This window comes from Neoarius graeffei, chromosome 9 (genome assembly GCF_027579695.1).
Source record: "Neoarius graeffei isolate fNeoGra1 chromosome 9, fNeoGra1.pri, whole genome shotgun sequence".
NCBI lineage: Eukaryota > Metazoa > Chordata > Actinopteri > Siluriformes > Ariidae > Neoarius > Neoarius graeffei.
In genome coordinates this window covers 86532234-86552700 of record NC_083577.1, presented here as the reverse complement: position 1 = coordinate 86552700, position 20467 = coordinate 86532234, and the positions used below count along the sequence as shown (strand labels likewise).

General features: G+C 41.4%; 1 protein-coding gene across 4 annotated transcripts in view; it reads left to right on the top strand.

Annotated features, from left to right (window-relative positions):
• Nucleotides 1-20467, top strand: part of dip2a (disco-interacting protein 2 homolog A) — a 333910-nt gene that overhangs the window by 166219 nt on the left and 147224 nt on the right. For all 4 annotated transcript variants that reach the window (XR_009655398.1, XM_060930430.1, XM_060930429.1 and 1 more), the window contains exon 2: nt 4422-4493. Coding sequence is in view for 3 of the 4 variants with exons in the window: in XM_060930430.1 (XP_060786413.1) it covers nt 4422-4493 (72 nt within the window). In the remaining variant the exon portion in view is untranslated. The remainder of the gene's footprint in view (nt 1-4421; nt 4494-20467) is intronic.

Sequence of the window (20467 nt, the reverse complement as noted above, 5' to 3'; positions counted from 1 at the left end):
CTGTAGGCACATTGTGTAAATCAAATGATGCTAACCCTCCAAAAATCCATTTTAATTCCAGCTTGTAATGCAACAAAACAGAACAAACACTAAGGGGGATGAATACTTTTGCAAGGCACTGTAGATGGATATCTACCCATTCAGTCATTCATCCATCCACCCATTTTTCACCTAAACATCTGTTTACCCCGTCACCATTCAAACTACTTTGACTCCAGTTAGCCTTTGTAAGGTAGCTTAACGTAATGACATATCCATCCATCCATCCATCTATCCATCCATCCATCCATCCATCTGGCTATCTGTAAAACATGTTGTTCAGTTATCTATCTAATCATCCATCCATCTACCCACCCACCCATCTGTAAAACATGTTGTTCTTTCATTTATCCAATCATCCATCCATCTGTTTGTAAAACATCTTGTTCATTCATCTATCCAATCATCCATCCATCCATCCATCCATCCATCCATCCATCCATCCATCAATATGACAATCTGTAAAACATGTTCAGTCATCTATCCAATCATCCATCCATTTATCTGTAAAACATGTTGTTCTCTCATCCATCCATCCATCCATCCATCTGACTATCTGTAAAACATCTTGTTCATTCATCTATCCAATCATTCACCCATCCCTCCACCCATCTATCTGTAAAACATCTTATTTCATCCATCCAAACATCCATCCATCCACCCACCCATCTATCTGTAAAACATTGTTCTTTCATCCATCCATCCATCCATCCGTAAAATGTCTTGTTCATTCATCTATCCAGTCATCCATCCACCCATCTGTCTATAAAACAGCTTGTTCATTCATCTATCCAATCATCTATCCATCCATCCGTACAATACGTGATTCATCCATTTATCCACCCATCCAAACATCAGTCCAACTATAATATTTTCTCCATCCATCAATTCACTCGTCCCTTAACCAATCAACTTTTTGTGACTTAATACCAACTCTGTACTGTAGATCACCCTAATAATCATCCATCCATCCATCCATCCATCCATCCATCCATCCATCCATCCATCCATCCATCAATATGACAATCTGTAAAACATGTTCAGTCATCTATCCAATCATGCATCCATTTATCTGTAAAACATGTTGTTCTCCCATCCATCCATCCATCCATCCATCCATCCATCCATCCATCCATCCATCTGACTATCTGTAAAACATCTTGTTCATTCATCTATCCAATCATTCACCCATCCCTCCACCCATCTATCTGTAAAACATCTTATTTCATCCATCCAAACATCCATCCATCCATCCATCCATCCATCAATATGACAATCTGTAAAACATGTTCAGTCATCTATCCAATCATGCATCCATTTATCTGTAAAACATGTTGTTCTCTCATCCATCCATCCATCCATCCATCCATCCATCCATCCATCCATCCATCCATCCATCCATCCATCTGACTATCTGTAAAACATCTTGTTCATTCATCTATCCAATCATTCACCCATCCCTCCACCCATCTATCTGTAAAACATCTTATTTCATCCATCCAAACATCCATCCATCCACCCACCCATCTATCTGTAAAACATTGTTCTTTCATCCATCCATGCATCCATCCATCCGACTATCCGTAAAATGTCTTGTTCATTCATCTATCCAGTCATCCATCCACCCATCTGTCTATAAAACAGCTTGTTCATTCATCTATCCAATCATCTATCCATCCATCCGTACAATACGTGATTCATCCATTTATCCACCCATCCAAACATCAGTCCAACTATAATATTTTCTCCATCCATCAATTCACTCGTCCCTTAACCAATCAACTTTTTGTGACTTAATACCAACTCTGTACTGTAGATCACCCTAATAATCATCCATCCATCCATCCATCCATCCATCCATCCATCTATCTAAAATGAGTTGAGAATTTCTAGATTAGTATATAAGGTTTGGTGAAACTAAGATAAAACTCAAATATTTCAGAAAATATGTTGTAGCAGTTGTAAAAAGTTGTCACCCTCACCAGATATTTGTTCGTTTTTCTTTCTGTCTATCCATCTGTTTAATCACTATTCTTTATCACTGAATCTCTCCACCTGACTTTAAATCTCTACCTTTCTCCCTCTACCCCTTCCATCCTGGCAAAATGCCAGTTACAACAGAAAGCTGCATATTACGGCTCTTAATCTTTGGTCAGCTGAAGAGTGTCTGTCTGCTCGGCGAGGTTTATATTTCTATCGTTCAGGATTAGGTTTGTGTCCGTGAACACACGTTTGGTTTTTGCGTTCGGATTACAAATGACCACGTGACTAAAATGACACAAACACAAGACTAAAATCGTACTTTTACAAATTAGCATTTTAATCTGTGTAGTTGTGTCCTATGAGATTTCCAGAGAAATATGAGGTTTCTTTGCGCTTTGCTTGTAAAGCTGATGAAGGATTTATTTTATTTGTGTGCTAATTTATTTTTTCCCCTAAATCCGCTGTCCTTACTGAGTGCTGTGTGCAAATAAGTGTTGCGGTCAGTGCAGTTATTTGAGGCGAGCGCTGTGTGAGCTGCATTCATTGTAATGAGTTATGTATTCAGAATGTGAGGAATGCACTAAGTTGTTTCGTTAGCTGGAGACGTGCATTATACTCTGTTATCCTGCATGTATCTGAGGTTCCTCTGTTGTTTTGCTGTCTAACTGTGAGAGTGAGTGTGTTCTGTAATGGCATCCAGTTGAGTATGGTTTTTAATAAGATTATTGCTGTTGGTTAATTGGGCTACATGTTAATAATTATGGCGTATTTATCATCAATCAAGCTAAAATGTCATGCCATGATGCCGGGGCGTCGCAGTGGGGTGAAAAGTGGGATTGATTTCCTAGGGCCCTTGAAAAGTCTGGAATATATTTGCTTTTGTTTGAATATTGTAATTTCTTAATTAAATGTCATAATGAATGTCAGACTAGATGTAAATTTAGTGTATTGGCTGAATAAATTGGTTGATTGACTGACGGAATTTGGTATCCTAAAATTAGTGAAGACTGTCTGAGGCCACTCTCATCCCTTGAAAAAGCGCAAAATGGTTTAGTCCACCCGCACCACCCTTCATAACTAAACGCATGTTGTGGAGCATCTCACAAAGTGCACATTGTAGCCTAGTGCTGCTACTGTAATATGTCCTTCTCCAAGAAAACTAAATCGGGGTATCAGAAAAGAAAGGAAAGACAGGAAAGAGAGACAGCAAATGAGGGAAAACAACCGTTGACAAACTTCTTTCCAAAGAACGGTGAGGACAAACGTTAAAACAGATGAGACCGGAAATCCCATGGTTCTAACCTGCTTGAATACATCCGCGAGTGTTAGTGCTAAAATTGAACTGAGACGACCCATTGAAAGAGCATGCAGTACACTTTTTTGGGGGAAAAATGCATGAGGGAGGGGCAGCATGGTGGTGTAGCGGTTAGCCCTGTCGCCGCACAGCAAGAAGCTTCTGGGTTTGAGCCCAGTGGCTGACAGGAGCCTTTCTGTGTGGAGTTTGCATGGATAAAATATTATAGTTGGATGGATGAATCAGATGTTTTGTACAGATGGATGGATGATTGGATAGATGAATGAACAAGATGTTTTACAGATAGATGGCTGGCTGGGGTGGTGTAGTGGTTAGCACTGTCGCCTCACAGCAAGAAGGTCCGGGTTCGAGCCCAGCAGCCGGCGAGGGTCTTTCTGTGTGGAGTTTGCATGTTCTCCCCGTGGGTTTCCTCCGGGTGCTCCGGTTTCCCCCACAGTCCAAAGACATGCAGGTTAGGTTAACTGGTGACTCTAAATTGAGCGTAGGTGTGAATGTGAGTGTGAATGGTTGTGTGTCTATGTGTCAGCCCTGTGATGACCTGGCGACTTGTCCCGGGTGAACCCCGCCTCTCGCCCGTAGTCAGCTGGGATAGGCTCCAGCCCGCCTGCAGCCCTGCACAGGATAAGTGGTTATGGATAATGGATGGATGTGTGAGGGACATGGATTAAGAGAGGAGGAAGGAAGGGGCCATCGAGACTACTTTTGTGTAGGGCCCAGAATTTTGTGCTATGCCCCTGCATCATGCATTTGTATTTGAAATTTGAGGTTTGTGGAAGTTTCTTTTCATGCACTGCCTAACGGGAGCCATCATGTGTTTTTGTAACTTCATGTCCTCTAGATACATTGGATTTGATTCAGTTTTGAGTATGAGGGTTTTTATTGTTGTTGTTGCTGGAGCTAGGGAGTGTTTTCTGCCATAACACCAGACTTGTGTAAATTTTGTGGCCAAAAGTTGGAAGGAAGGCTCATTTGTAAGTATAGTTATAATGTAATTTTATATTTAATTTTTAGTTATTTTACCATTAAGATGATTCAATGACTCATAACTCTCTCTCTCTCTCTCTCTCTCTCTCTCTCTCTGCAGGAGACATCACACAGAAAGGCTATGAGAAGAAGAGAGGCAAGCTGCTGGCACCCTACATACCACAGATACAAGGTAAATCCTTCAGCCTCGCTTGAGCACCTCCAGCCTTTACGCTTGCTTCACGACATGTCAGAAGTGCTTTGGATTGCCACTCAGAAGAAACTCCTGAAATACACGTGGTTTTTCACAGCAATCAATCAGTGTGTAGAGGCAGAAGTGTGTGTTTTGCTCTTCAAACCAGATTTAGACATGCTGTAGCTGAGGGTTTTGCAGTTTTCAGTCTGGTCTAAGTCAGCAAAATTAGACAGATTTTCACCATCTTGGTAGAGTTTGGCAATAAATAAATACATAAATAAATAAGTCATTATATATTGTACACCAGTATGATCACACTACACTAAAGCAGGGGTGGACAAATTATAACTCCATTAGCTAGCGTACAAGGCAAATAAAAGCTCCACTGTGTTGCCGAGGAAACTAACTGATTCTCTAAAAAAGTGGCAGCTAATGTACTCTAACCATATGGCCAGGGAATTAGCTAATAAAAGCATTAATGCAGACTAGTGTAAACAAATGAGTTTATGTTCATTATCCACTTCTAAGAAGTGTTTTCTGTTGTCAACAAGTCCTTGGCCAATAATTACCTCTGCCAAGGAGGTTTTTTTTTTGGTGCAGTTCTGTATTTTCCATGAAATGTGGTGGAAAGGCGTAGCATGGGCCAAGGAAGAACCCATTAAATGTTGGAGCAGGTCCAAGTCATGGAGCGGATCCAAGCAGTTAGTTTGACCTTCGCTAACGTTGCGAGATATGGCCTTTGATCCTTGTGGAAGTCTGCACTCAACAATGCCATACATCTTAAAATCCAGTAGATGGCAGTAAAATTCAATAGTGACAAAACATAACCAAAGTAGAAATACAGTACGATGATTCCATATCATGATCTCCATTCATGGGTAGGAGTAATCCCTGTGGGATACACATGTAAACATCAGGGCTGTGAAAAATCCGCGGAATTCTGCGAATTTGGCCGCCAAAAATATCATTTTAGTAAGTCATCTAATTTTGCAATAAAAATTTGGGGGGGGGGGGTAGGTTTCTTTTGCGACAATGACAGACCGGTTTACGGCATTTGCGCCATGCTTACAAACCACGGCGCAAATCTTGTGCTCTTTAAACACGCTTTCGATATCAACGGTTTTGAAAAGGAGAATCTCGCGGTATGTCCGTGTCACGGAGGGACATTGTTCAGAGGGAGGACGGTGAGACCGACGATGTCAAAAACATTTGCCAAGGAAAACAACATCAAAAATCCATGGAATTGGTGATGGCTGGAGTTTAAAGCCGGTAGTGAATATCTCCATGATAGAACCGGGGAAAGTTTACTGCATCTTGTGCCATCAGGATGTGAAGTACGGTTCTGGTGGAAGAACGCGTTTGGTTGACCATGTTAAAGGAAAAAAACATGCGGAATTGGTGAAATTGAAGCTGTTGAACTATAGATTACCAGGTAGACCATCTTGTTCACATTTATATATTCAATTTATAATAATAATAATAATAATAATAATAAACAGTTCAAATTAAATGGCATGGTTGAGAAAATATTTGCTTTCAGGAGATGCTTCAAATCTATCAATATACACAAAATCTGTTCAGCTTCTGGGGCCCTGCGGGCCCCAGGCCCACAGCTCCTGGGGGACTACTCCCCCCAGACCCCCTGCTAAAATTGTTTCCTCGGATTTTGTCATTTCTGTTTCACAGCCCTGAAACATGTCAATCCAATAGCTTTGGAAACTATTGAAGCTGCGTTTTGGTCTTGACCAACCCAGGCGGTGTACTGTCTAGCCTGGGGTTAGCCATTTGAGTTCTTTATTTAGTTGTACTTTATATGATTGGTTTGTTTCCTTGGCTGTTTGAGTATTGGTACTTCAACAGAATATTACTCTAGGCATTGTTGTCACTTGTTCACTCGGCACTAGAACTTTCTTGTCTAGAAGTTCAGTACTTCGTGGACCTGACTTTTGCACTCGTTGTACGTCACTCTGGATAAGAACATGTGGTAAATGCCATGTAATGTAATATAAAATACAGTATAAAGTGGTTGTGTTTGCAGATTTACACACCATAGAAGAGTTGATTATTGACCTTGGCGGAGGCCTGCGCTGACTGAATGCCCTTCTAGTTTGAATATGAGCCAGCTGTGATTTTGTGTTGTGTTTTCGTACGGCACGTAAATTTATTAGTCGAGTCTGGCTAGCGGTATGTTATTCTCTCTTGACGTGTTTAACTGTAAGGTGTGTGTCTCTGCTGATGTTTGTAGTGCAGCGGGATCCAAAACTTAAAGCAAAACAACTGCTTGTCCTCACTAGTCAAGTTTATTTGTATAGCGCTTTTAACAATTGTCGCAAAGCAGCTTTACAGAAATTTAAAGACTGTAAAACATGAGCTAATTTTATCCCTAATCTATCCGCAATGATGAAGCCTGTGGCGACAGTGGCAAGGAAAAACTCCCTCAGACGGCATGAGGAAGAAACCTCGAGAGGAACCAGACTCAAAAGGGAGCCCATCCTCATTTGGGTGATAACAGATAGCGTGATTATAAATAACTCGCTTCAAAAACAGTGTTCTATAGAGTCACAAAGTATAACTGTGAAACCAGGAAATTCATTAACAACAGTTTTAACATGAAGTCTGTTTCGTTGATGTTATAAACTGTTCATTGATGGAAACTTGAGTGCAAAACTGTTCATGACACCTGCAGTCCTAAAGTTAGCAAGTCAGCTGTAGTCCTCAGCCATAAAAGCATTACTGTAAGAGTCCAGAGCGTCTTCCAGGTGCGACTTTCGACTGTCCATATGGGGCCGTCCTCCACAGGAGCGATGCGATGAGACTCCAGCCAGACGTAGGGCATCAGGATGGATCAGGCAGGTCCGAGGAGCAGAAAAGGTCAGGATCTCAATTTCAGGATCGACATGTACCGTAACTCAGGGACAGACAGAGTGAAGGGGGGGAGAGAAAGCTAGAGAGAGAGAAAACAGGTTGTTAGGTATGTCCAATGTCACCTGATGAGTAAGAACAGTATCTAACTAAAGGCTCCATAAAACAACATTCACTAATTACCGCCTACTACTTTTTTCTTTCGCCAGCTATTTCAGATTTTCCGGAGAACCCTGAACTTGAAAGCGCTTTTCTGACCTTCTGAAAGCTTCTGAATTCTGGTTGTAAGAACACACAGAACACATACACCAGGCTTTAATGCTCAGTTCGAGCACAGGGTATATCTCTCATTCTTTACAAATCGTTTCTAGAGGCGACAACGGAGAGAATTGTGAGTTTTACTGCAGCAGTGTGTCTCTGCTGTAATTTCATTAAGGCTTGGTGCCTGACCCTGTCACGTACACATCACGTTAATGGAACCTGGACTCTCTCTCTCTCTCGGATGTTATCTGCATGACAGAACAGAAATCAGGCTGAGTGATGAGTCAGATTCTTAATGATGTGTGGACAGAAATGTTCTGCTTTGCTTGAGCACACTTTGCACATGTTAGCATTTGTGGGACTTGATTATACTAAATTTATCTCATCAGCTCATTATACAGCCACTGATGAGCACGGTAAAAAAGCATTAGAGCAAAGAAGCATACTCACTTTAAAGCCTGGGGTGCTCATACCTGTTCGGAAAGATCTTACTATTCTCAATTTCAGGAAGCAGTTTTTCCTGGTCAGGGGCAATTTAGCATAACCAGGTTGATCTGGTAAGATTTTGGGGGATGGCATACAGGAGAACATGAAACTCCACACTGACAGCAACCTGAACGTAAGAATAATGTAATAATGGTACATTCAAGGACGTGTTTTTTTTTTTTTTTTAATATATATGAAGAGTTTGGTTCCAAAACACGATAAACGCCAAATTTGAAAAAAATTGAAACTCCCGCCACCAAACCATCAGCAATTATCATATCTTACTCGTACCATATTCAGTTTTCGCCAAAACCTGATATCTGCCATTGATTTACACACTGCATTACGGCCTTTCATTCCAAAACGCAACAAGCCCCATCACCGATTTTTCTCAAAACCAGACATATCCATTTGGCCAATCAGAGGCCTCCATTGGCGTGACGTCTTCTAAGATGGCTGCACCCATGAAGTAGGAAATCGCTTCGTCACTTCTCGCATTTATTGGACAATTTCATGCTGAATTATGAATAATTTTGATAAAATAATCTAAAATATATATATAAAATAAAATAATCTGTCATGAAAGAACACGGTTAAATGCTCTTTAAATAGAAAGGGCTATGCAGCATTTGGGGGAAAAATGCCGTGGCGTGGATATGTAGCGACTTGACAAAAAATAATTACTTGGTTCAGTTAAAAGCTGTTAATTAGTTCTGGATTTCATTTTTGAAGTTGATTATCATTAAGGAGTTAGTCAACAAATTTTAAAACAGAATACAGTGGTTTTCCTTTTATCACTTCCCGTAATCAGAAAAAGTGATTTTTCTTGAAACAGTGGAATTGGATATATAGCGTTTTGGAACCAAACCCTTCATATACAGTCCTGTGCAAAAGTCTTAGGCATATGTAAAGAAATGGTGTCAACCAAAAATGCCGTAAAAATAATTAAATTAAATGTTTCAAGATTAAAAAATACTAAAAACAGTAATCAGTAAGCCATAATAAATGAAATAAAAAGTCAGTATTTGGTGTGAGATAAACCCTTGCTTGAAAAAAAATATATAGTATTCTCAGGTCCAGTGAGTGAAGTTTTATGCGGAAATGAGCTGTAGGTTTTACTGAGCATCTTACAGAACCAGGGGTGACACGGTGGTGTAGTGGTTAGCGCTGTCGCCTCACAGCAAGAAGGTCCTGGGTTCGAGCCCTGGGGCCGGCGAGGGCCTTTCTGTGCAGAGTTTGCATGTTCTCCCCGTGTCCGCGTGGGTTTCCTCCGGGTGCTCCGGTTTCCCCCACAGTCCAAAGACATGCAGGTTAGGTTAACTGGTGACTCTAAATTGACCGTAGGTGTGAATGTGAGTGTGAATGGTTGTCTGTGTCTATATGTCAGCCCTGTGATGACCTGGCGACTTGTCCAGGGTGAACCCTGCCTTTCATACGTAGTCAGCTGGGATAGGATCCAGCTCGCCTGCGACCCTGTAGAACAGGATAAAGCGGCTACAGATAATGAGATGAGATGAGATCTTACAGAACCAGCCACAGTTCTCCTGGACACTTTGACTGTCACACTCGCTTCTTCATTTTGCACCAAAACCCAGTAGCCTTCATTATGTTTTCTTTTTTCATCTGAAAAGTGCTTTCTTATGGAATATGCTGCTCAGGTACAATTTTTTTTTCCCTGTAACATTTAATTTTGTGCTGAAAACAGCAAAACAAAAAAGCAACAAACGTTTGGAACTCTAAAATCACTCACATTCACGGTCAATTTAGAGCCACCAATTATCCTAACCTTTTGGATAAATTAAAAAAAAAAAAAGCCACAGTCTTTGGACGAAACCGGAGCACCCAGAGGAAACCCACACAGACACGGGGAGAACATGCAAACTCCACACAGAAAGGCCCCTCTCAGCCAGTGGGCTCGAACCCAGAACCTTCTTGCTGTGAGGCGACAGTGCTAACCACCACACCACTGCGCTGCCTAATGTTGCTAGTTTGCTGTTTTCACTGCAACGGAAGAACATTGGTAGACAGGACGCCCATTCATATGAAAACAAACTAGTGACGTCGCTATAGCAACCATCACTTCATCATTCCTACAGGTGGTGTGAATGCAAACGGGAAAAAAGCCCTTGAAGTTATGTAGTTCTCAGAGGAGCTCCTCTCAATTATGAGCCCATAACGGTTTGGTCCAAAAGCCTAAAGACTCAGATGTCCACTGGTTCCCCCTCACTGGTTTCTCAGAGTTAAATTTTATTTTTAGCTTTGAAAATTGAACTGACAGTAGTGTATAACCGAATTCTATCATACTGTATATGTACATTAAATAAACAATGCTCTGCTTGTGTTTGAGGAACAGGTTCCAGGTTTTCTGTAACTCTGAACCCACAGGATGAGAGCGATACCCGAGTGCATCTCTTCTCTCATAATAATCCCTGCTGTGCGCTTTCAACTCTCCTAGGGAGCATGAATACAGAAAGAGCTCGAAGTCTTTTTTCATGTCTATATTTTTAGCTGCAGTCTGAACGGTCCACATGAATATTTTACGAGTCTCTCGGACCGTTGGTCATCAAACAGAAATCAGGCCACTGTTTTCAAATGAGTCACATGTTGCAGACATTAAGGGATCTGTCTGCATTATTTCAGGCAACCATCTCTTTTCTAGACGCTTCTTGGAAGCTATTTGCCATAAGATTGTGTGTTTCTCATCAGTCAAACCTCCGGCAAATATCTGCTCATTTTGAATCTGATGTCAGCAACACGTTTCAGAAAAGTTGGGACAGGGCCATGTTTACCACTGTGTTGCATCACCTCTACTTTTAACAACACTCTATAAACATTTGGGAACTGAGGAGACCAATTGCTGTAGTTTTGAAAGAGAAATGTTGTCCCGTTCTTGCCTGATATACAATTTCAGTTGTTCAACAGTTCGGGGTCTCCTTTGTCGTATTTTGTGCTTCATAATTCGGCAAATGTTTTAAATGGGAGACAGGTCTGGACTGCAGGCAGGCCAGTTTAGCACCCAGACTCTTTTACTACAGAGCCATGCAGTTTTAATATGTGCAGAAAGCAGTTTGGTGTTGTCTTGCTGAAAGAAGGAAGGCCTTCCCTGAAAAAGATTTTGCCTGGATGTCAGCATATTGCTCTGAAACGTGTTTATATCATTCAGCGTTAATGATGCCTTCCCAGATGTACAAGCTCCCCATGTTATGTGCACTAATGCACCCTCGTACCATCACAGATGCTGGCTTCTGAGCTGTGCACTGATAACAAGCCGGATGGTCTCTCTCCTCTTTAGCCTGGAGGACGTGTTGTCCCTGATTTCTAAAAATAATTTCTACTTTTGATTCGTCAGACCTCGGGACAGTTTTCCACTTCGCCTCAGTCCATCGTAAAAGAGCTCGGGTCCAGAGAAGGTGGCGGTGTTTCTGGATATTGTTTATATCTGGTTTTAACTTGCATTTGTGGATGCGGTAATGAAGTGTTTTCACAGATGATGGTTTTCTGAAGTGTTCCTGAACCCATACAGTGATTTCCACTACAAACACATGTCTGCTTTTAATGCAGTGTCTCCTGAGGGCCTGAAGATCACAGGCATCCAAGGCCAGTTTTCAGCCTTGTCTCTCGCATACAGAGATTTCTCCAGATTCTCTGAACCTTTTAATGATATTATGAACCATAGATGATGTGATCCACAAATTATTTGCAGTTTTACAGTGAGGAACGTTATTCTTAAATTGTTGCACTGTTTGTCCGTGCAGTCTTTCACAGAGTGGTGAAAACCCCTCCCCATCTTTACATGGATGAATGGCTGGCTGGAAGCATAACTAGATAGAAGTAGGAAAAAGACGAACAGGAATTGAAAAGTTTTACCCAGTGAATGAACTGCTGTGTTGTTTAAGTCTGATTCACAGCGGATGAGTTGTACAGCCTGTAGACAGTCACTTTATTTTTCTTCTTCAGTTATCAAGTATGTCCTGGGGTTTGTGGTGATAACAGAGCTTGCCATGGTCCCTCGTCTCCAAAGTAGAAAATACTGCTCCATATATCATTGTGGCCAGAAATGTAGCTGAGAAGAGGACAGAAGGAGCTTCTGAGCATTCGAGTTTCCTCTGAAAGTCAGATCACAAAGCCAGCTTCTTCATTCCAGGCATTTTTTTCTGCATTTTTTTCTTCCAACTTTCAAGTCTTAAACTACCAGATTACACTACCATGGCCACAATTAGGGCCCACTGTGGGGGGAAAAACAATGCCGAAACTTCAAGTGCAGGTGCACACACAATTAATTATTATATGCAGCCACATTACCTGGAATGTTCTCTCCAGCATGTGTGAGCAGTAACAGGCATGGCTGGGATTGGCAGCAGTGACCTGATTAGTCATCAACCAAGTGTGAAGACCATCAGCGACTGGAGCAGTGCCACTTGCTCTACTGTATCTTTGTTATCTTTGCAGAGTGCTGCTGTTTTGTGATCATAGAGGTGTTGGATGATGTTAGAGTTTTTTTTTTTCCCCTTTTTGGCATATACTATAGATAACATAGAAGAATAAAAATTAAAGGATGATGGATAACAACAAATGTAATAACCAATAAATAGTTATTTAATTGGAATAGATATAGAATAGCAATATATCCGTATATAGTACAATATGTGAATAAAATGATAGAATTATACATAAAAAGACAGTTATATGAAATGTAAATGATGACTGTTGGTATTTCATGGTATTCAGTGGAGAATTATGATATTTGAATAATCCATCCATCCATTATCCGTAACCGCTTATCCCATGCAGGGTTGTGGGCAAGTTGGAGCCTATCTCAGCTGACTATGGGCGAGAGGCGGGGTACACCCTGGACAAGTCGCCTGATCATCGCAGGGGTATTTGAATAATGTTAATGTTTGGTGAGTTTTAAAGGGAACCGCTATGACTCGATGCTTACTGTTTTTGGTGTAAGCACTGGTGCTGGCAAGCTAAAAAAGTCCAAAGTGCAAATGAAAATCTAGTAGCTTACACGAGCACAACTGAAAACAAGTTTAACTCGAAGGGCACTTGGTAGAGTCCATACCTCCACCAAGCCACATATCAACATCAAAATCAAATCGCTCGAACCTAGGATAATACTAAAGCTGTACACCAAATTTCATCCAAATCCGTTTAGTTTTTGAGTTATGTTTGGGAAAACAAAAAAACCTGGATCCACATACATATCTGGATTTGTATCAAAATTTAATCAATTGTTCCTTGGCCCATGGCTCACTTTTCTACCAAATGTCATCAGAATCCGTCCACTACATGTTGAGTTATGTTGGGAACAGACAAACAAACAGAGTTGAAAATATAACCTCCTCCAACAAAGTTGCTCGAAGTAATTATTCAAAGTGATCCAAATGTAACAGAGGCCATCCCTTTTCAGATAAGCTAATGCTGAAGATAAATGGCAGTAAGTGATATTATATTACATTACAGGCATTAAGCAGATGCTCTTATCCAGAGCAACATACAACATACCCAGAGCAGCCTAGGGAGCAGTTGGGTGTTAGGTGCCTTGCTCAAGGGCACTTTAGCTATTCCTGCTGGTCTAGGGAATCAAACCAGCAACCTTTTGGTCCCAAAGCTGCTTCTCTAATCATTAGGCCATGACATGGACTCATCAGCTTTACAATAGGTTTTAAATTGTAATGATCAGCTTCTACCCTTTCCCCTTAATAAGACAGGAAAAGAGTTGTGAAAAGAAGAGGTGCCATTCAGGTTAAAACAGCTGCCTGCTTTGTGTTAATTACTGACTGAATATGAACACAGCTTTGTGAATATGCTGATGGTAATTGGAACTGGACTGCAAAATTGTGTTTTTCCAGGAACTCATTCTTACTAAATCTGCCCACTTTATTGAGGCAAGCCTCTATTTTCGTGGACTGTGAGTTGGCCTAGTGGTTAGCGTGTCTGCCTTTTGACCAGGAGATTATGAATTTGACGTGTGGTTGGGTCATACCAAAGACTATCACAAAAATGGTACCTACTGCCATCTGGTGAGGCGCTGCAATATAAAAGTGAGTAGGGAGTCAAACTCTCGCAGTTCGTTGGCTGTCCATCGCTAGCTATGATGAGTGCTTCATTAGGATGTGCAGAAACGCAAATGGGCTGCGAGGCCTGCACCAGAGCGACAGAGCCGTCCACAGTGGTGGCACAAATAGCCCAGCTGAGCTGCCATGGAACGTCTGGCCTCGTGAGTTTTTGCATACTATTCTCCTCTCCTAACGAAGCACCTTGCACTGTAAGGTAAGACAAACGATGTCGTACCCCATCGTGTTGTCTCTCTGGACCTCCAGACCTGATGCCAAGTGGTGCACAAAAGTGCCACAGACCTGATGGGTATGAACGTTGCCTCACAGTGACAACTGACTTGCCGAGTGATGCCATCTGTTGGCCATTTGAGTGGCTCTTCCGTATGCCATCTGGTGGTGTGCCATTAACCCTGTTGGGTTCATCTGTCACATTGCACCAAAAAGCGCCCTGCTGCCAGCACCTTATTGGTGATGTACTATTTAACCCATAGCTGGAACCCAGGCAGGTGCTACCACTCTGGGTCAGAATGAACCTGGGAGCAATGGTGATGAAGGGGCAACTCCGCTTTCCCCAATACTCAAGTCCTCCTGGACCTGAGACTCTCCCAGTTACCAGAGGACTAGCCCCCCACTGTTACCCTAGCTATCTATACTACTAAAGGAAGGCTGTCTGTCTGTCTCTCTGACTGTTCTCCTATGCAAATCGACATGGCTGGACGCACATACGCCATAACCCAGAGGGGCTCAAGACAACATTTTCAATTTTCCAAAACATGGGATTAGTGCTAATCCAACACACTATTCATTTCCCATAGGCTACATGCTCACGCTAACACACTGCGCAGCCTTGGCGGGGAATTCCTTCCCCCACTCGCCTGGGAGTTTGGATTGTACGGGACCTCACAATCAGCGCTCCTCGCCAGAGACTTCCACTAGGGCTGAGTCTGCATCTCCTCAGTGATGGGCAATACCGGTAACTACTACGTCTCCTCTTTCCCATGGGCCATAACTGCTAGTAATAATAGAAACAGAGATCGGCGCTACCCAATGCACCTTAAGAGCCTAGGTAGTACTTGGATGGAAGACTGTGAATACCAGGTGCTGGTATAGGAAGGACTTTGACTAACATGAGTCAGAAATGAGTAGTCAACAACTCTTCTCTTTTTTGCAGTGAGTTTATGATGTAAACAAGCCAACAACTCAATGCTGAGTGTTCTTTCATCGAAAATTGGAAGAGCCATGAGATCATTTTTCATGTTTGCATGTTCAGTCCCTCCTTCGACTCTATAATTTGATTTGTGAAAGTGACCCTTTCCAAATATCTGGCAAATTGATGCAATAAGAAGAACTGAACCACGTCAAAACCCAAACATTTTTGAACCAGTGTCAGCAGACTGGACATCCTCCTGCATATAGTGCAACATAAACAAAAGAATACACTGCTTAATTATCTTCGTCAGTTCCATCTTGAACAACTTTCATCACTCCCAGACACAGGAACTCACACACACGTTCACCCCATCTTAAAAACACCCCACTCAGTCCTAATTAAGACATTGAGCAGTGTATTGAAAGAACGTCTTAATGATTTACAGCTAGCAATTGCTCTCTCTATTTCGCTTTTCAAAGCTTGAGTGATATATGTGACTTTCCCGGAGTCGACTGAAAGAGCTTAGGTCCTGAAAAGTCTCCTTTACCTCCAGTGAATGGTCTTCTGCATTAATATTGTCGGCTTGAGCACTATTCAGCAGATTTTCCTTGCCAGGGTATTTGGACTTAGCGGTGGGTTGGTTGCTAGGAGACGTCTAGAAAGAGGCTAAATGATTCCTTGTGGAAATATTTTTGGCTCTCCTGGAAGAAAGGGTTAATCCCACAGGATTTTCGAGCATGACTCAGGTTGCCAGAATCAGATGTGGATATTTTGTTCGTGCTCCAGTAGAATGAAGGGCATCTATAGATAAGATGGGTTTGGTGAGTGTGGTGGATGGTGTAACGGAGAGTGTTCAGGCTCTGAACAGAGGTAAAAGTGATAATGTAAAATGTAAAATAAAATAAGTATCTGTATCTCTAGAGTGCTCTGAATATGAGTGTCTGTATCTTGACAACCATCTTGACAACTTTTATACAAACTGACCTGGGGAACATTCCATATGAGTTTGATCAAAATCTGATCAACTCCTGTTGGAGGAGTAGCGATTTTCGTGAAATTGCATGTGACCCCTGTGTAGCCACATCCATGGTGGGTGGTGCCACCTGGTGAACAATTCTTGTTGGAATATGTCTTTAGATTCTTCTGGGTGAGTTTCAGTGAAAACGTCCCAGCAGTTTACGAAGAGTAGCATTTAATTTGACGAGTCACCCAAAAATTTCAGACGCCTATAAAATCATAAATATGACAGGTGGTGCCACTGTCTTGAAAACTTTTATGCACACCAACCTGGGGAACATTGTATGTGAGTTTGATCAAAATCCGATCGATCCTGTAGGAGGAGGAGCGATTTTTGTAAATTGTGGACGGACGACGATAACGGATGCACGACGGACGGACGACGCTTGATCGCATAAGTTCAAACCAACTAAAAACCAATACTGTCAGCATACTGTGTTCCTGACAGTTCCTCAACCTCAGCTACGTCACTCAATTCCATATTAAATTGGTTGCAACTTGAAATGTGTGGGGAACTATTCTTAAAATCCTCTTTGCACAGTTGTTAATTATTTTTGCACCTGCCCATGATATACCAACAATTTATCTGTCTTGATTTCCCAAAATATCAACAAACGAACCAAATCAACACTAAGAATGAATGAATAAACTCTGTAAATGCATCACACAGTGCTGCGTGTTCATGTTAACGAATGTGGATGTTTTTGTTGCGTACCACGGGATCCAGTTCGGGTACATCCCTAGTGCTTGGTGTGTAAGAATTATGTGATCCTCCTTCAAATGGGGAAAAAAAAAACTCAACACACAAAGTGAAGTGGTACGATATCCATTTCTACAAGTATCTTTTTAACAGTTATTCCACGAAATCGAGTCGTACATGAGCTGATAGCCGACGAGGAGCGTAGCACCGAGTTGTCTATAATCCATGTACGGCGAGATTGAGTGGAATAACTGTTTTATTCTCTCCACATTCACTGGATTTTGAGAAACAGAGCATTTTTATTTTTTGCAAATTCGATAAATAAAAACTTTATACAAAACGTCCGACAGAATCATTTCCGCTTAGAATGTAAACAAACCGGCGAAATGACAGGAGCAATTTGTAAAAAATGTGATGGTGATAATTCTTGAAAAAAAAAAAACGTTCTTACCATCAAATACTTTCATTCCATATTTTGGTGCTTTTTTTGGGGGGGGGGAGGGGGTTAGTTTTCGAATAGAGTTTTTATTTCATCCTTGGTTGGTTCAGCAACACGCTCCACCATTTTGTTCTTCTTCTTTAGGGTTTTTGGTGGTTTGGCGCCACCAACTGGTCTGGAGTTTGGAACAGGAGACATTGGAGGGGGTATATTCTTTTAGCTATTTCTGTTTCTTTTAAATACTTGAAAAATTTTGTGGGGTTTTGTTTTCAAGTAGAGTTTTTATTCCATCCTCGGTTGGTTCAGCAACACGCGCCGCCATTTTATTTTTCTCTACTAATGGTATATGAGCTGATGTCTTAGTAGTAGAGGAGCCAATCAGAGCATGCGACTGCTCCGATATGGATAGAATAATTGACATTACGTGCATTTTTTTTCTCACCAGTTTTTATTGTGATTACTTATTTTGGTCCATATTCCTTGGATGTGGCAGGTGAAAGGTGCAATGATTTATGTCAGTTTTTATTCATGTTGATATGGAGGGCTACAGTGACTTTTACACAGTTTCATAAATAATTGTTAGTTTCAGAAATAAATAATTGATATGTACATTTTCCACCTATGACTCGAAAAGCCAGTAACTCATTTTTATTCCTCTTGTGCATTCTGTCTGATCGATTTTCACTGCCAGGGCATGTGAGGTTCGAGGAAATAAAGAAAGAAATGGGCGTCCAGATACTGACTTGGAAAGGAGTTAAATGTTCTGATGCTTTGACCTTTGGAGGAAACGTTAGCATTACCTTGATAGCCAAAAATAAGTGTTTCAGATGTTTCAACATGCAGATTAGATAAGACATTTTGGCTCTTTACACCTTCATCATTTAGCACTTTACAGTTAGATAAAAGAGATATTTATAGTTTGGTCTTCTGAGACTCGTAGTGCAACCTGTTCACCAGAACAGTTTTTGCCCTGTGATTTACAGTACCAGGCAAAAGTTTGGACACAACTACTAATTCTAATTCAATGACATCCATCATCTGTAGCTGCTTTATCCTGTTCTACAGGGTCGCAGGCAAGCTGGAGCCTATCCCAGCTGACTACGGGTGAAAGGCGGGGTACACCCTGGACAAGTCGCCAGGTCATCACAGGGCTGACACATAGACACAGACAACCATTCACACTCACATTCACACCTACGCTCAATTTAGAGTCACCAGTTAACCTAACCTGCATGTCTTTGGACTGTGGGGGAAACCGGAGCACCCGGAGGAAACCCACGCGGACACGGGGAGAACATGCAAACTCCACACAGAAAGGCCCTCGCCGGCCACGGGGCTCGAACCCGGACCTTCTTGCTGTGAGACGACAGCGCTAACCACTACACCGTGCCACCTTCTAATTCAATGTTTTTTCTTTATTTTTATAAATTAAAAGACACGTCATGTCTTAAAGTAATGATGGACTGTTGTTTCTCTTTACTTAGTTGAGCGGTTCTTGACATTTGTTTCTTGGAGAGTTGTGATTTTTTTTTCTCATTAATTTGTGAGAATACAATCTCAGAGAGTGTCCAAGAATTTTTTCTTACAAATTTATGACTTATTTATTTATTTATTTTTAAACCTACAATGGCCCTAATATGCTGTCGTAGATTGTTTGATTTCGAGTGGTCTATTATTTTTTATTCTATCCACATTCACTGGATATGAGCAATCACACACTCTGATTGGCGACTCTACTACTAGGATATCCCCTCATATACCGTGAAGAGAGAAAAACAAAATGGCAGAGCGTGTTGCTGAACCAACCGAGGATGAAATAAAAACTCTACTCGACAACAAAACCACAAAATTTGTTATCAAGTATTTAAAAGAAACAGAAATAGCTAAAAGAATATAGATACACCTCCCCGTTCCACCCTCCAGCCCAGTCGGTAACGGTAATGCACCTTTAAGTTGGTTTGCCAACCGCCAAAAAACCCTAAAGAAGAAAACCCAAAAAATACAAAAAAACCAAGCAAAATTTATTTGTATAGCACTTTTAACAGTAGACATTGTTAAAAGTGCTATACAAATAACAGTAGACATTGTCGCAAAGCAGCTTTACAGAAATTTAAAGACTGTAAAACATGAGCTAATTTTATCCCTAATCTATCCCCAATGAGCACACCTGTGGCGACGGTGGCAAGGAAAAACTCCCTCAGACGACATGAGGAAGAAACCTCAAGAGGAACCAGACTCAAAAGGGAACCCATCCTCATCTGGGTGATAACAGATAGCGTGATTATAAATAACTTACTTCTATAACAGTGTTCTATAGAGTCACAAAGTATAACTGTGTAACCAGGAAATTCATTATAGTTTTAACATGAAGTCTGTTTTGTTGAAGTTATAAACTGTTCATTGATGGAAACTTGTGTGCAAAACTGTTCGTGACAACTGCAGTCCTAAAGTTAGCAAGTCAGCTGTAGTCCTCGGACATAAAAGCATTACTGTAAGAGTCCAGAGCGTCTTCCAGGTGCGACTTTCGACTGTCCATATGGGGCCGTCCTCCACAGGAGCGATGCGATGAGACTCCAGCCAGACGTAGGGCATCAGGATGGATCAGGCAGGTCCGAGGAGCAGAAAAGGTCAGGATCTCAATTTCAGGATCGACATGTAACTCAGGGACAGACAGAGTGAAGGGGGGGAGAGAAAACACAGGTTGTTAGGTATGCCCAATGTCACCTGATGAGTAAGAACAGGATACATTTTGCGTTGAGTACAAGCAGGGACTCCAACAAATCTAACTATGACAGCACAACTAAAAGGGGAGAGCCAGAAGGTAACACAGGCATGAGGGAGCCCTGAGACATAAAGCAGCAGCCACTACACTGTCAGTAGATTGAATATACTTCCTCTGCAGTTTTATTATGTTCTAAATTACCCTTTAAACAGTCCATTTCAACGTAAAAGCAACAAAATATGGAATGAAAGCATTTGATAGTAAGAACATGT